This window comes from Lontra canadensis, unplaced genomic scaffold (genome assembly GCF_010015895.1).
Source record: "Lontra canadensis isolate GAN:19392208 unplaced genomic scaffold, GSC_riverotter_1.0 scaffold81, whole genome shotgun sequence".
Classification (NCBI taxonomy): Eukaryota; Metazoa; Chordata; class Mammalia; order Carnivora; family Mustelidae; genus Lontra; species Lontra canadensis.
Window position 1 is genome coordinate 9,035,843 of NW_022631075.1, and position 15,302 is coordinate 9,051,144.

Genomic DNA, 15,302 nt, shown 5'->3' on the forward strand with positions numbered 1-15,302 from the left:
ATAGCAAAAACCTGGTGTTAATCATTACCATTTATTATATATGTGTTTCTAAGCAAGCTTTTAACCTCTCTGAGACAGTTTCAAGTAGAAAAAAATGATACTAGTAAATTATACTTTACTGAGCTGCTAGGAGAATTCAATTGGAACTATACACTGCCTAGCTTAGAGTCCTTGCTTGACAAATGTTAGATCCTTTCCCTATAAAAGTGAGGAAGCCAATTAAGTAAAGGTTATAGGAACTGAGTCAGAGGATGACGAGAGACTCAGCTAGCTGAATTTAGCTGTAGCAATGAAGAAAGGGCAAATCTGAGAACTACTGAAAAGGAATTGCTGGCAAATAATTAGAGTAAGGAATCAAATGTGGCTTCCCCTTCTTACTAGGAAAATAGACAAAATGACTATGTGGACAACAGTATAATGGAAAAATGGGGCATTTCAAAAAAAAAAAAAAGGAAAAACGAACAAAATTAAGAAAATAAAATAACAGCTCTGACTTTGCTGTACCTAAAGTTAACATAGGTAATTCAAAATCTCTGAAGGGAGAAATTATTTGAAATTTTAAGAAACCAGAAAAATTTGGGTATAATTTGGTGAAGTCCACATTGCTCATAAGCAGGGAGATCAGTCAGAAATGTAAATTGGCTATTTGAGGTCAGAAAGCACCTACTTTTCTGCCTTAGTAACATCTTCATTCCAGGAAAAAGGGTAATTTTGAATACCACAGTATGGCTTGTGCTTAATGAGGATTTGGAGAAACCCATTCTGAAGAATAAATCAGCAAAAGCCAATCAAGCTTCAAGTTACAATTTTAGAAAAAGTTAACTACTATAGAGCAGGAACCAGTGTAAACTTTGAATCACCCCCTATTTGTAAACGTTATCAAAAATATTTCCCTAGGGCACCTGGGTGGCTCAGTTGTTAAGCATCTGCCTTGGGCTCAGGTCATGATCCCAGGGTCCTGGGATCGAGCCCCGCAACAGGCTCCATGCGCAGGGGGAAGACTGCTTCTCCCTCTCCCACTCCACCTACTTGTGTTCCCTCTCTCACTGTGTGTGTCTTTCTCTGTCAAATAAATAAATAAAATCTTAAAAAAAATTTCCCCAAAATGGGTAGCAGGTAAACCCTTAATATGAAAAGTGCCTGTATGATGCTATGGACCTTATCCTATGCTACAACCAAGCTTCAATAAGGAAGCACACAAGGGACAGAGTGCTCACTGAAGTTATAGAAGGACAGGGACCTGGACTGAGCCTGCGGCCTGAAATGGGGCCCTAAAGCTGAGAGGTAAAAGGCCTGTGTGCAATTTCATGACATGTAGTATATTCTGCACTACAGTTTAAAAGCTGCATTCATATCTATTATACCCAATAATCCTCACAATATTATCACAAAAGAGGCCTAGGTATTAATATTACGCTGATAATAAAGATACTAAGGCTCAGAGAATTAAATAGCTTGCATACGCTACAAAGTGGTGGAGCTGGTACTGAAATTTAGGTCTTCTGAAACCAAGTTCAATGCATTTTCCACTATACCATGAAATCACAATATTTGCCCAGAGCATGAGGATAGACTTAAAAGAGAGACCAAAGACAGAGCCTTGAAGGACCACAGAAAAGTGAAGCTAAATTAGCAAAGCCCTCCCCCAAAAAAGTATTTAACATTAGACCCGTGACATTCGTGAGGGATAATCTAAAGATCTGTAAGCACTCCCAAATTTGAGAAAGACACTGGGTGCTAGGTAGACTTCCTCACTGGCTAAGTAACACAGTCCTATACACCAGCCTTTTGGTATTCCAAGATACAAATGCATGATAAGCACCTATACCTAGGTTGTCCAATTTCGGTTTTACAAAAATCTAACACTGAGATTATTTCCTTTACAAATTATTGTTTCATGAGTCTTTAGGGTTGCTCATAAACTGGAAAAATCTCAACTGTTAAACTCCACAAATGGCTAGGGTCTACTGTAGGAAGCAAATCAAGAAAAGAAAATGGCAGAATCAGAGATTAGAGAGTAGAATGAGAAACAGTAACCAGAAGGTCAGAGATAGCAGTGGTTAGAAGAGTTAAGGGTATAATGGTATAGTATCATTTAGATAAGTAAGGATGTCTTTTAAGACCTTGAAAAGGATGCTTTGTAAAGAGTCAGTATAATGCAAGCCAAACTGAAGATCTGAGAGGGACAGAGAGGGGTTAGGGAGAAATTCAACGCACCTAGCTATTTTATTAAAAGGCCAAAGTTCAAAACTACATAATGATGAGAAACATGGCTTAACTGAACTCTGATTTTTGAAGTTTTATTTTCTTTTCCTCACCTCTCTTTCTTCATGTGGGGTTTGTCCATCCAGTCGACAATACTCATAACCACGCCACATACAATAATCCTCCAAAATGTCCAGCAAGCGAGTCATCTGGCTAAAAATGAGAACCCTTGAACCTAAAACATTTCCCCCCAAAAAGCAAGTTATTCAACTTGTATAAAAACTAATTTGAAAATTACAAACACATAAGCAAACATCACATGTAATATAAATATATAGTACATGAACACTTCATGAAACACATACACATACACCTTCGAGGAAAGCTATACAGAATTATACATTGCTGAGTTATGCATGTTTAAGGATTTCAAAACCTTCCACACATACTGAGATGATTTAAAGTCTGCCTTTTCTCTGTCCTGAGGATGTGATCGGTACACACAACCTTTCACTAGACTACTGCAATAGTCTCCCAACTAGTCTCCTGTTTCTCAACTCTCATCCTCAGTAGAAGTCCCGTACTGCTTCAAAGGTTCTCCTCCAAACATACAAGTCTGATTTTGTCAGCTGACACAGCAAAATCTTCTATAACAAACCTTCCTCCCCACCTTCTAAACAGTCCACACTTAAAGCATGTTGAAAAGGCCTTTCATAATCTGGCCCCATCCAGCTTTCCAGATTCATCAACAGCCACTCTACCCCAAATACTGTAAACTCTGCATTCCCTTTTTTCACACTTCTGTTTCATTGTCCTGTGAAATGCTTCCCTCTCATTCTTCCCGTGATTTACTCCTAGACATTCTCCCAGGCTCGCTTCAAATGTCGCCTTTTTGAAGATTTCCCCAACTCTCAGTTTCTCAATATATGGCACTTATCACAACGAACTACAACTGTTCCTCCTCACTACACTGTGAGTTTGTCCAAGGCAAAGACGATTCCTAGCAGATAGTAAGTACTCAATATTTGCTGAAGGAGTGAATGAATGAAAGAATGATGATATGGAAAATGTTATTCATATACAAGGCACTAATATAAAAAGTCATTTCATGTTAATGTATAGATTTGTAACTCACCCTGTTCTTTGAGTTTGGCCAACAGTTTATCAAGAACTACCATTTTACCACTGTTGCTGACGATGTGCTCATCAGTGGTATAAGGTGGACCAGGTTCAGCACCATCAAACAAATAAGGATGGTTACAACACTTCCGAAGCTGCATCAGAATGTTTAAGAGTCGCATCTTGTCCATCTTGCCAGCAGAGTTTAACACATCAATATCTTTCATCAGGATTTTTGTATACCTAAAATTTTTAACTATAATTAATCATTTATTATATGTAGTTGATGAATCACTAAATTCTACTCCTGAAACCAATATTATACTATATATTAACCAATAGGAATTTAAATAAAAATTTGAAAAGAAAAAGTAAAAAATAGTTTTGGAGAACATGTGGTGAAATAGGAAGATCTTATAAACTGACATGGATATGTTAGTACACTCTTTCTGAAGGGCAATTTGGCAAGTTAGATAAAAAGTTTTAAAATGTGAAAAGTCTACATCTGCAACTTTGTCCTTTGTAGATAGCAATGTAAGTGGAATAATGTTCATCACAGCACTGTTTGTAATAATAAAAGTTATAGCAATCTAAAAAAAAAGTTCAGTGCCATCAAGCAACATGCCTTTGGTGATCAGCATGGAGTCCTATTTAGGATAAACAACAAATTCAATTTTGAGACTAAATCTGATCAGCAAAACTAAGAAACTCTTGAACATTTTAACTTGTATGTTGCCTACAAACCTCTTTCTTCCTGCTTTATTCGTTGCTATAAATTGCTATTAACTGATTAACTATTCAGATAACCATATCTGATAATTAATTATTCAATAACTAAATATTTGCTGAAAGTTGGCATCCAACTTTTACTTGTTTGAACTAAAAACAATCACAATTTCTTATACCTAATTTTCATAAGGCATTTTTTTCTGATCCATAAACATTTTTCATTCTCTTTTGTTGACCTTTACCCAGGTAAAAGTAGACCTATGTATCCACCTGAACAGTGATTAATATTTAATTATAATAACTGCCAACTTGTATTGAGTGAAAGTGCCAGGTACCATGTGAAGGGCTTTATATAAATCATCTTGTTAAATCTTCACAACTCCCAGGTATGTACTAGAATCACCCCCACTTTACGAATGGAAATTCAGGCAGTACTAAGAGAAGTAAAACAACCTACTCAGGGCCACAGAAAGGGAAAAAGTCAGAGTTTGATCTTATATCTGAATTTAGAGAAATATACTCTTCACCACCACCCTATACTGGTTTCAATAGTAGAGAAGTCATCACATATTATAAGTGATCTAATTTTGTTTATATCAGCAACATTTTTCTTTTTTTTTTTTAAGTAGACTCCATACCCAACACAGTACTTGAACTCATGAGTCTGAAATCAAGACCTGAGCTGAGATCAAGAGTCCGATGCCTAACCAACTGAGTCACCCAGGTGCCCCACAACATTTTGCTTCTTTTAGCAGCATTATTACATAAGCATGTCTAATTTATGATTTCTTGTATCTTCTCTTGTCATTTTCCCGCTTTGCCTGTATTTATCAAACCAATTCAGTGTCTATTTTTATAATATCCACAATCACTACTCTCATCCATCTTACTGATGTTTATTATTATGGTTATTACTACTTGCACTGATGGAAAAAGCAAGAATACCAAAAAAATGTGCAAGTGACATTAGCCTCTTTAACCCTAACATTGACTCCACAAACTAAGTACTATTATCCTCATTTTATAGAAGGAAAACTGAAGTTATATAATTTACCCAAGCTAAATAGCTACAAAGGAGCAAAGCATGTGATTCAAATATAGGTCTTATAATTAACAAGGGCATGTGATATAATGAGCACTGGGTATTATGTAAGACTGATTAATCAATGACCTCTACCTCTGAAACCAATAACATTAATTGAATTTAAATTAAAAATATTTTAAAAAACAAATTACAGGGACGCCTGGGTGGCTCAGTTGGTTAAGCAGCTGCGGTCGGCTCAGGTCATGATCCCAGCGTCCTAGGATCGAGTCCCACATCGGGCTCCTTGCTCATCAGGGAGCCTGCTTCTCCCTCTGCCTCTGCCTGCCATTCTGTCTGCCTGTGCTCGCTCGCTCTCCCTCTCTCTCTCTGACAAATAAATAAATAAAATCTTAAAAAAAATAAAAATAAAAATAAAAAACAAATTACAGTTCTATAGGCTCAAAGCCCATGCTCCTTCCCAAAGGCTAAATAAAATGAATATTTTTGGTGAATACCAATTTTTTATCAAAATATTTGAACTACTTAACTTGTTATTTAAATAGAAAATGTAAATTTTGATCTAAAGGCACAACTAAAATTTTTCTTAAATTTAGCTTTGGAGAAAGCTACAAAGCTAGATTTTAATAAATCCTTACACATAAATGAATTCCAGTGGAAATAAAATATCTTACCATTCTCGTTGCATTTTACTCAGTCCCAAGTAAATCTTTATTTCCTTTTTAGGAGGCAGGCTCTTCTCTACATCAGTTTTTATACGACGTAACAAAAATGGTTTTAAAACCTAAAAAAGTGATAGTTTTTACAAAAGTTTGTAAGATATTTAATATTTAAACCACAGCACCCTAGAGCAAAATTTACTTCCGCATGCATAACCTGAAAAACACTATCAATACCAGTTGCCAATTTTCTCAATAAAAAAGAACAAATGGCCCATTAAAAAATCAGAACAGGGGCCCTAAATTAGATATTCATAATTTGATGGCACAAAATACATTAAAATGTAAGACAACAAGATAATTGACTATTGAATAAGCACGAAAGCATCTTTAAAAAAAAAGGTTACTGTCACACAACATTTGCTTCTTTATTCTGTATAGAAATAATTTTGATGGTAACAGAAATTTTTCCAAAAAAGACATCCAGATGACCAACAGACATGTGAAGAAAAGATGCTCAACATCACTCATCATCAGGAAAAGGCAAATCAAAATTGCAATGAGATATCACCTTACATCTATCAGAATGGCTAGTATCAAAAAAAAGACAAGAAATATCAAGAGCTGGCAAGGATGTGGAGAAAAGAAACCCTCATACACTGTTGGTGGAAATATAAATTGGTGCAGCTACTGTGGAAAACAGTGTGGAGGTTCCTCAAAAAAATAAAAATAGAAATACCATGTGATCCAATAATTCCACTCCTGGGTATTTACCCATAGAAAATGAAACCACTAATTTGAAAACATATATTCACCCCTATGTTTATTGTAGCATTATTTATAATAACCAAGATACAGAAGCAAACACCTAAGTATCCATTGACAGATGAATAGATAAAGAAGATATGGTCTATATATATATACGTGTGTATACATATATTCATGCATACACACATGTATATATATGTATACATGTGTATATATGTGTGTATGAATATATATTATATATACACACATTACATACACACACACACACAATGGAATGTTACTCAGCCATAAAAAGGATGAAATCTTGCCATTTGTAACGACATGAATGGACCCAGAAGTTATTACACTAAGTGAAACAATAAGATTTTTGAATCTTAGAGGAAATCTAAGTCAGAGTATGGATCACAGAGTCTCTACAAGTGAGATAAAAATGCAGGCCATTTCAAAATAGTTAAACATATGAATTAAGAGATAATAGTTCAATATTAAGGAAAATATGGATGACTAGAGAAAAAAGATGAAATAATCAGTATATACCTGCGAGACAAATTCTATCACAGGAAAATAATAGAGCTACCATCACCTGTAGAGTATGTGCAGTGTGGCAAACGGTGCACTATGAACTTTACAATCCAGAATACTAAATCCTTACAATAAATCTTTAAGAGAAATGTGGTTATTTTAATTTTATTTCTTTTTTTAAAGATTTTATTTATTTCTTTCTTTTAGAGGGAGAAAGAGAGAGCACAAGCAAGGGAAGGGGCAGAGGAAGAGGTAGAGAATCTCAAGCAGACTCTGCACTCAGTGAGGAGCCCAAAGTGGGGCTCAGTCTCACAACCCTGAGATCATGACCTGAGCTGAAACCAAGAGCCAAACACCCAAATGACTGAGCCACCCAGGTACCCTTCAATTTTATTAATTTAACTGAAGTCATTTTGCTAGTAAGTGGTAGAAGTCAAATTCAAATCAGATCAAGCTGATTCTACAAACAGCTCAGTCTCTGGTTAGCTGTTGTGAGCCTGGACAAGTTCCTTAACTTTTCTGAGTCTGTTTCCTAATCCATTCATTAAAAAAAATTACGGTATATGTCTATTACAAGCATTTTAAAATGAGGATAATGATACCTATTTCCAAAGCTGCTGTGAAAATTTATGGTAGTATTTGTGTAGAGCTTAACCACAGTAGACTTTAGTAAACAGTAGCCACTACTATTAGAGATCTATAGGAGGTAAGGAAAAGGAAAGAGTGAAAGACAACTTCTGATCTCTGGTTTGGGCCTCGTAAAATTGTCCAAGAGAGATTCCTTATGAGTTAAAACTGCCTGTGAGATATTTAGAGAGAAAGACTTAGAAGGCAGTAGGATATATAGGAACTAGGCAAGAAATAATGGAAAGATAAATTTGGGAGTTATAAGTAGATAGGTGGTAGCTGTAACCATAGGAGTGGATCCCCAGGGAGAGCACATATGAAAAAGAAAGTCAAAGACAAAGCCCTACAAAACACTAACCTTTCAGGGGCAGACTGAGAAAAAAAAGCCCATAAAGAGGAATAATATGAGTGGCCAAAAAGGTAAGAGAAAAATCCAAGAAGAGAATCCAATTCCTACCCGAAACCAGGTAAGAAAGGGTTTCATGCGGGAGTGGTTAGAAGTGCTAACCAGTACAGAGAAGCCAAAATACTGAGCAAAAAGTGTACCCTGAATTCAGCAACTGGAAAATGATTAAAGACCTTCCAAGATAAGTTTCAGTTGTGTAGGATGGATAGAAGCCAGTGGTCAATGACACAAGAGTAAATAGGAGATTAGGTAGTGGAGATGGGAGAAAATAAACCGCTTCTTCAAGAAGCTTAGCTATCAAGGGAAGACACCAGAATCACAGCTAGAGACACACAGTGTGAAGAGAGTACCATTTTGTACATGCATGAGGGTGGGTGTGTATGGGTATGGGTTTGGATTATAATACAGCACATACTTGAGCATGTTTACATGTTAGTACAAAGAGTGAATATAGAGTGAGAGCTAGAAAAATCAGTCAGTAAAATGGATAAATTATGGGGAAAGGTCCCATAAGGAAACAGGGAGAAATGAGATCCAGGGTTCATGTCGGAAGACTTAGCTACTGACCAAAGAAAATACCTCTTCCCTTCAGAAAGAAGGTAACACAGAGGCATATATCCTTGGAAGCTGGATATCCTTGAAGGAGTTCCTACCTAATAACTTTTCCTTTTTCTTTGAGAAAATAATGATGTAACTTACTGAAAAAGGAGGGGGGACAGAGAGTATCTGGGATAGAAGTCTTGGGGTGATTGGGAAAGGTCTGAAGCAGCTGTTACTGGAACTGGGAAAGATTGCTGCAGAAGGCCATGTTCAAGGACTGCTGACATCATCAAACACCAGCTTATGTTATAGAACATGAAACTGGAGTTGTTCCAACACGTAAAATTGTATACCCTTCTTTATCGGTGTTGAAAAGCCTCAGTACAGAACAAGTCACTCTGCTAGGAAGTGGTAGAAGCAGAATCCTAACCCAGATGACAGAGACGTTACAGTATTCTGGTTTTAGGCTTCCAGGAAGAAATGGCAGATGGACAAGAAAGAAAGAAAGTTTGGGAGTATTGGCAAAAGCGTGGTTCCGGTGATAGAAAATGGACTCATTGTCTGATAGAGAAGAAAATAACAACAGAAGCACCTGACTCACTCAGTTGATAGAGCCCGCAACTCTTGATCTTGGAGTTGTGAGTTCAAGCCCTATGTTTAGTATAGAGATTACTTAAAGAGTAAAGTCTGAAATAAGGTGATGGATGAGAAAAACCAGGTATCCAAGGACTGGAGGTCTCTGTAAGGTAACAGAATAAGTACAAAAGGGAGTAACATGAGTGAAAGAGCTAAAAAAAGGAGGCAAGAAGTTGTTATCAAAGAATTGAAAACTGGTATTTAATGAATGTGAGGGGTCACGTGGAGAAGAGTGGATGACAGAGAAGAGGGTGGAAGGGGGACCTGCAAGATAACTTCACCTTAAAGGACGAGTTCTATGCATGATGGTGGAGAACTAGTGGCCTACAAGCGGCACTGGGGAACTAGGAAAATACAGATGCCATCTTAAGGACCTGTGGGGTATGCGAATATGAACAGCCTCTACTGGAGAGGACCACATTATCCATGCAAGAGAGCTAAAGCAAAAAGGCTATTTCCTAGACAGGCTAAAAAGAGAGCAGAATTCATTTCCCAAAGAGGCTGTCAGAATGACTGTGAGGGAGACACAGTGAGACTGAGCCAGGAGGTAAACCTACAAGTTCAGATTCTATGGCAGTTTGTTTTCTAGCTTGGAATATATATTTAATTACTAAATTTTCTTATCTATTACTTACTGTGTGAAGTCTTTCCACAAGTTTTTGATCACCAAGACAATTTTTAGTGTCAAACCAAGAGTCAAAGTCCTGTGGAAGAGTGAAAATGCTGAAGTAAGCACACAGGTGGTTGGTTGGTTTTTTGTTTTTGTTTTTTTTTAATAAACTCAATACTGTATAAATTCCTGTACAATGATACAACAGTATTTCATTTTAAAAACACTTACAAAAATATGTTTACTGTGATGGTCAATATTATTTATTTCTCAAAAATAGCTAAAATACTGAGGGAGTTAAAATTTGAACTCCACCAGCACTGTTTCCTTAAAAGACTTTTATTAGGCTTCCGCATACCATAGTACCATTACATCTAGTTAAAAGTTACTATATAGTGACTAACATGCCATAATAATTTTTAAAAAAGAGTTTGGAGTAGGAGTAAGAATATAAAATTGAAGGCACATAATGACAACAAAAATTTTAAACAATAAAAATAAATTAAAGCAAGATGAGGTATATAAAGCAATGGATAGCTGAACTTGGTACTTTTTATTACCAATTAATACCAGTAATGAGGAAAATAAGGCTCCAAAGTCCTTACATCATTCAATTCAGTTTGCTGCACTAACTTAACCTTATTTTAATGATAAAAACAATGTAAATCACACATTTACAAAATGTTTTTTGAATCACACATTAATTATGAGCTCTTTAGTACTCACCTAATATTAATGACTACAATAATCAAAGACCATTTTAAAGACTCCACCTGCCAAACTAGTATGTAGAAAGCCTTTCCAATTTAATTAAAAGAAAATTTTGAATTTACAATTATGAACTCAGCCTATCTCATTTCAGAAGTTGTGACAGTAGTGCAATATAGGCAAAGTTTAACAGGCAGAATAATCTCAAAGAAAAGAAATATTATTCCTCTAAATAACCCCATTTAAAATATTTGTGTTTAAGAGTTCTTTTTTCTGAGAAAACTGAAACACACAGATAAAGAATTAAAAATAAAAAAGAATTATAAATTTCAATCTACATTCTATGCTTTGAAAACAGATGTCTATGAACATAAGAAAATTATATTTAAAACATTTGACTTAAACTTACATCTGCAGAATTAAAGACATCAGGCAATAAAAAGTTGAGTAAAGCCCAGAGTTCATGCAGGTTATTCTGCAAAGGCGTTCCAGTTAGGAGCAAGCGGTTGGTTGACTTGAACTCACGAACAATCTCTGAAAGCTAGAAAAATAATAGCTATGTTAACATTACTTTATTTATTAGAATTCTCAAAATTCAGTTCTTTATCCAACCATGTTTTGAATAAAACAAAACTTGAAAATTATTTTTCTATAGAAAAATATCCTAGCTCAGGTGACACTGCCATAATGAATCACAACTAAACAAAATATTCTAGGCATTTCTACACCTACAAGAATGCAAATCATAGTCATACCTAAGACCCCTCCCTCACTTCAAAAAATGTATTTCTCCATTTTGGGTCCACAGAAACAGTCAAAACTCCATGGAATCCAGGCTAGTCACTTTACACAATAATATCTCCTTCTGCCTGCCAATCATGTTCATCTACATACCTAGCCAAGTTCTAACTTGGCCTGGTAACAGTTTCTAAACACCAGAGCTGCACCCATTTTTCCTACCTTAGATTAACTTTCTAAATATAAGACTATGAAAATCAAAGCACAAAAGCATAAAAGAACAACAACCTTATCAATAAAAATGCACATTTTTATAACACTCAAACAATTATTCTCTAACATGCATCTTTTTTTATTGGGTATTAGTTTCTATTTGAAATTAGTATCATCCACCTGGTGGTTTTCCTCCAGTTCTGTCCCTGTTTCTCCCAAAGTATCCCAGTGATCCAAAGAGAGGTTCATCGTAATAACTGATGCTTTTCCTACTGTTGATGGAGTTGAATGGCAAGAAATATTGATATTTTTCAAAATTAACACCATACTCTAATTCACAGAAATCAGATAACTCCAGGAATGATTTTTTTCTAATCCTTATGAATACACATAAGCTGGTAGGCTCCTCAATAAAAGCCAAATCAGGGGCACCTGGGTGGCTCAGTGGGTTAGAGCCTCTGCCTTCGGCTCAGGTCATGATCTCAGGGTCCTGGGATCGAGCCCCGCATCGGGCTCTCTGCTCGGCGGGGAGCCTGCTTCCTCCTCTCTCCCTCTCTGCCTGCCTCTCTGCCTACTTGTGATCTATGTCTGTCAAATAAATAAATAAAATCTTAAAAAAAAAAGCCAAATCAATGCAAATAACTTTTGTACACCAAATATTACCAAAATATTAAAATACTGTAGCACAACAGAGTTAGGCTGCAACAGATATATCAAATGAACACTTAATTTTCTTTATATTAAAAACTGTGCTCAATTTTCATTTGCCTCATATTCAATAATTTAAACTTTAAAACATTTTTTAAACTAATTTTCATTCACATTCTGTGAATAAAATCACAATCTTCCAACCCTTTTTAATTCTGAATACACAAAAGTAAACAAACAGACATGGTAGTTAAAAGAAAACTTTAACAATGATATTGAAAACTGGCTTACCTTAGATTTTTCATTCTTTATTCTATGAGCCTCATCAATGACTAGGTATCGCCAATGAAACTTTTTAAATACAGATTTTTCTTTAATTACCATCTCATAAGAAGTAACACAAACATCCCATTCTCCTGGCATCATTTCATCACGAATAAAAGCAGCCTAATGCAAAACAAAGTTCCTCATATTAAAACACACTGATAAGATGGTCACAGAATTAAAACATCAAGAGAATATTAATAATTCTAAGAGACTTGGGAATCATTTAGTCTCATCCATTTTAAAGATAGAAAAACCGGGGCGCCTAGGTGGCTCAGTGGGTTAAAGCCTCTGCCCTCAGCTCAGGTCATGATCCCAGAGCCCCGCATCGGGCTCTCTGCTCAGCAGGGAGCCTGCTTCCTCCTCTCTCTCTCTCTGCCTGCCTCTCTGCTTATTTGTGATCTCTGTCTGTCAAATAAATAAATAAAATCTTTAAAAAAAAAAAAGATAGAAAAACCAAGGCCCAAAGACACATCTGTGGGCAATTATCTAGATGACATGTTAATATATTCATTAACAAAAGAAGCAAATGCTTCCCTAAAATGACTACAGCATATCCAATGAACCAGAGAAAATCTTAGCACCAGAAGAGGACTACATTACTAGGCTCTCTTCATAGGACAGACAGTCCAAAAAGAAATGGGCAAAGTAAACTGCCTTCTGAAAACCATGTTCTTACCAAGAGCCAAGCATTACCAACGATTACCAACACAGATTTAACAAATGAAAGGAACTTAATATACATGAGTGATTTCAACCTTTTGAAATCTCTTAATATGTTCCTTCCCTTTCTAGCAGGAATGAGTCACATATTTTGTTAAGGTTATGAAAGCCCATCAATGCTTTTGTGAACTTCCTGATGTTGTTTTGAGGCTACAGATATGATTTTATAAAGGGGACTTGCTCTATCTAGTACAGGAGACTATTTAAAACAGTGAGACTATTTAGAACTATTTTTAAATCTTCACAGGCAGTGGCCAACATAGTAGCCAAGCTGACTGAGCATTTTCAACTTGTACAAACTGAATTCCAGAAGTTACAGGTCAAAATAAAACCACAGAAGTTAACAGGGAGCAGCCAAATCTATATTGAGAAAGTTCTGATTAGTACTGTAAATCTGAAATTACAGTGCATAAACAAAATAACTGTTCACTACAAACTCATTATTTCATAAAGTCAGTTACACACCAAACACACTGTGGACTCATTCAACAAATATTTACTGAATGCCCATATATATAAAAGGATCACCTGGACTAAAGTAAAGAACAAAAAAGGTCTTTCTAGAGGTCTCAGTTGCACTCTGGGAAGTGGTCATATTTAAAGAGCTAATTAAGACATTAGGGAATTGGAAGCAACATAAAGAGAACCAGGGTGCCAGACCGCTTTTAGTCTTGCCAACACTTTATCTTTCTTTGATTTTGCGAAATACTCAGTTTAATGGTTCCTCCTATAGTTTCATGAAACATATGCATATTTTTAATTTAAATTACCCCTACTTTGAATTTGTGTGACAGAATATTTAGTATCATATAATCCAAAAGCTCTCACTTGTGACAAAATTAAGGCCCTTCGAGAGTCACTCAACATCACACAGTCAATGGCAACTCTAGAACTAAAACCAGATCTCCTGTTTCCATGTCCAAGATCTTTGATGCCTCTGGAGTAGAAAAGAAGGGGCAAAAACTCAAGTTAGGGGGTGCCTAGCTGGCTCAGTTGGTAGAGCATGCAACTCCTGATCTCAAGGTTATGAGATCAAGTCCCATGCTGGTTGTGGAGCCTACTTAAAAAATATGTAAAAACCTTACTTGGGATTCATACCTCTATATACTTCAGGACTACATTAGCATCAAACTGGATCAACAGTATTACTAAGAATTACCCAACTCAATCAAATACCTGTTATAATCTACATCAAATTTTAATAAAATATTGACCTCATAAAATGTTTACAAAAGACCAAGAACTATAAAGACCCAATATATCTATCCCATATGGCACCAAGATTCAAAATCTGTCTATAAGTAATAATCTGGATTTTCTCTATACATACAGACATCAATCTCTAAATGTTGAATATAGTACATTATTTATGTTATTAATAATTACCAGTTTACAAACTCTTTTGCCCATGGCCCACAGTAAAATTATAGTTTAGGTTGCAATCCTTAAAAAAAGGAGCAGTACATATCCCCACCATGTGTGAAACACTGTGCCATTTTCCATTCTATTGTATCTCAATGTTTTAAAAAATTGTTGTCGGGGCGCCTGGGTGGCTCAGTTGGTTGAGCGACTGCCTTCGGCTCAGGTCATGATCCCGGAGACCTGGGATTGGGTCCCACATTGGGCTCCCAGCTCCACGGGGAGTCTGTTTCTCCCTCTGACCTTCTCCTTGCTCATGCTCTCTCTCACTGTCTCTCTCTCTCAAATAAATAAAATCTTTAAAAAAAAATAAAAAATTGTTGTCACCACCAACATGAATTCCCAATATTAACAAGTGGCAATATGAAAAACTGACTTTGAAGATTGGTTTTCAAGGTTAAAAAATTTTGAAGCTGCCAGTAAAATTCCAACCTCCCTGGGGTAGAGATAGGACAGCCACAAATTAAATACATCCACTCTTTCTTCAAAACTCACAGAGGTATTTCATGAAATCCTTGGATTCCATATAATATAGTTGAAAACAACTGACAATTTTACTGAGACACATGAAAACACAAGCATAACACATTTCTCTTTTGTTTATGATCTTCAAGAAATAATTTCAGCCAAAAATCAGTACTTTAGAAATGTAAAGTTTTATAAGGA

At 35.9% G+C, this 15,302-nt stretch overlaps 1 protein-coding gene across 6 annotated transcripts in view; it reads right to left on the reverse strand.

Moving 5' to 3' along the window:
- Positions 1-15,302, reverse strand: part of SMARCA1 (SWI/SNF related, matrix associated, actin dependent regulator of chromatin, subfamily a, member 1) — a 71,732-nt gene that overhangs the window by 42,768 nt on the left and 13,662 nt on the right. For all 6 annotated transcript variants that reach the window (XM_032882349.1, XM_032882354.1, XM_032882348.1 and 3 more), the window contains exons 7-12: positions 12,462-12,617; positions 10,981-11,112; positions 9,889-9,957; positions 5,770-5,879; positions 3,341-3,567; positions 2,319-2,440 (exon numbers count right to left, since the gene is read on the reverse strand). In XM_032882349.1, the coding sequence (XP_032738240.1) occupies positions 2,319-2,440; positions 3,341-3,567; positions 5,770-5,879; positions 9,889-9,957; positions 10,981-11,112; positions 12,462-12,617 (816 nt within the window). The remainder of the gene's footprint in view (positions 1-2,318; positions 2,441-3,340; positions 3,568-5,769; positions 5,880-9,888; positions 9,958-10,980; positions 11,113-12,461; positions 12,618-15,302) is intronic.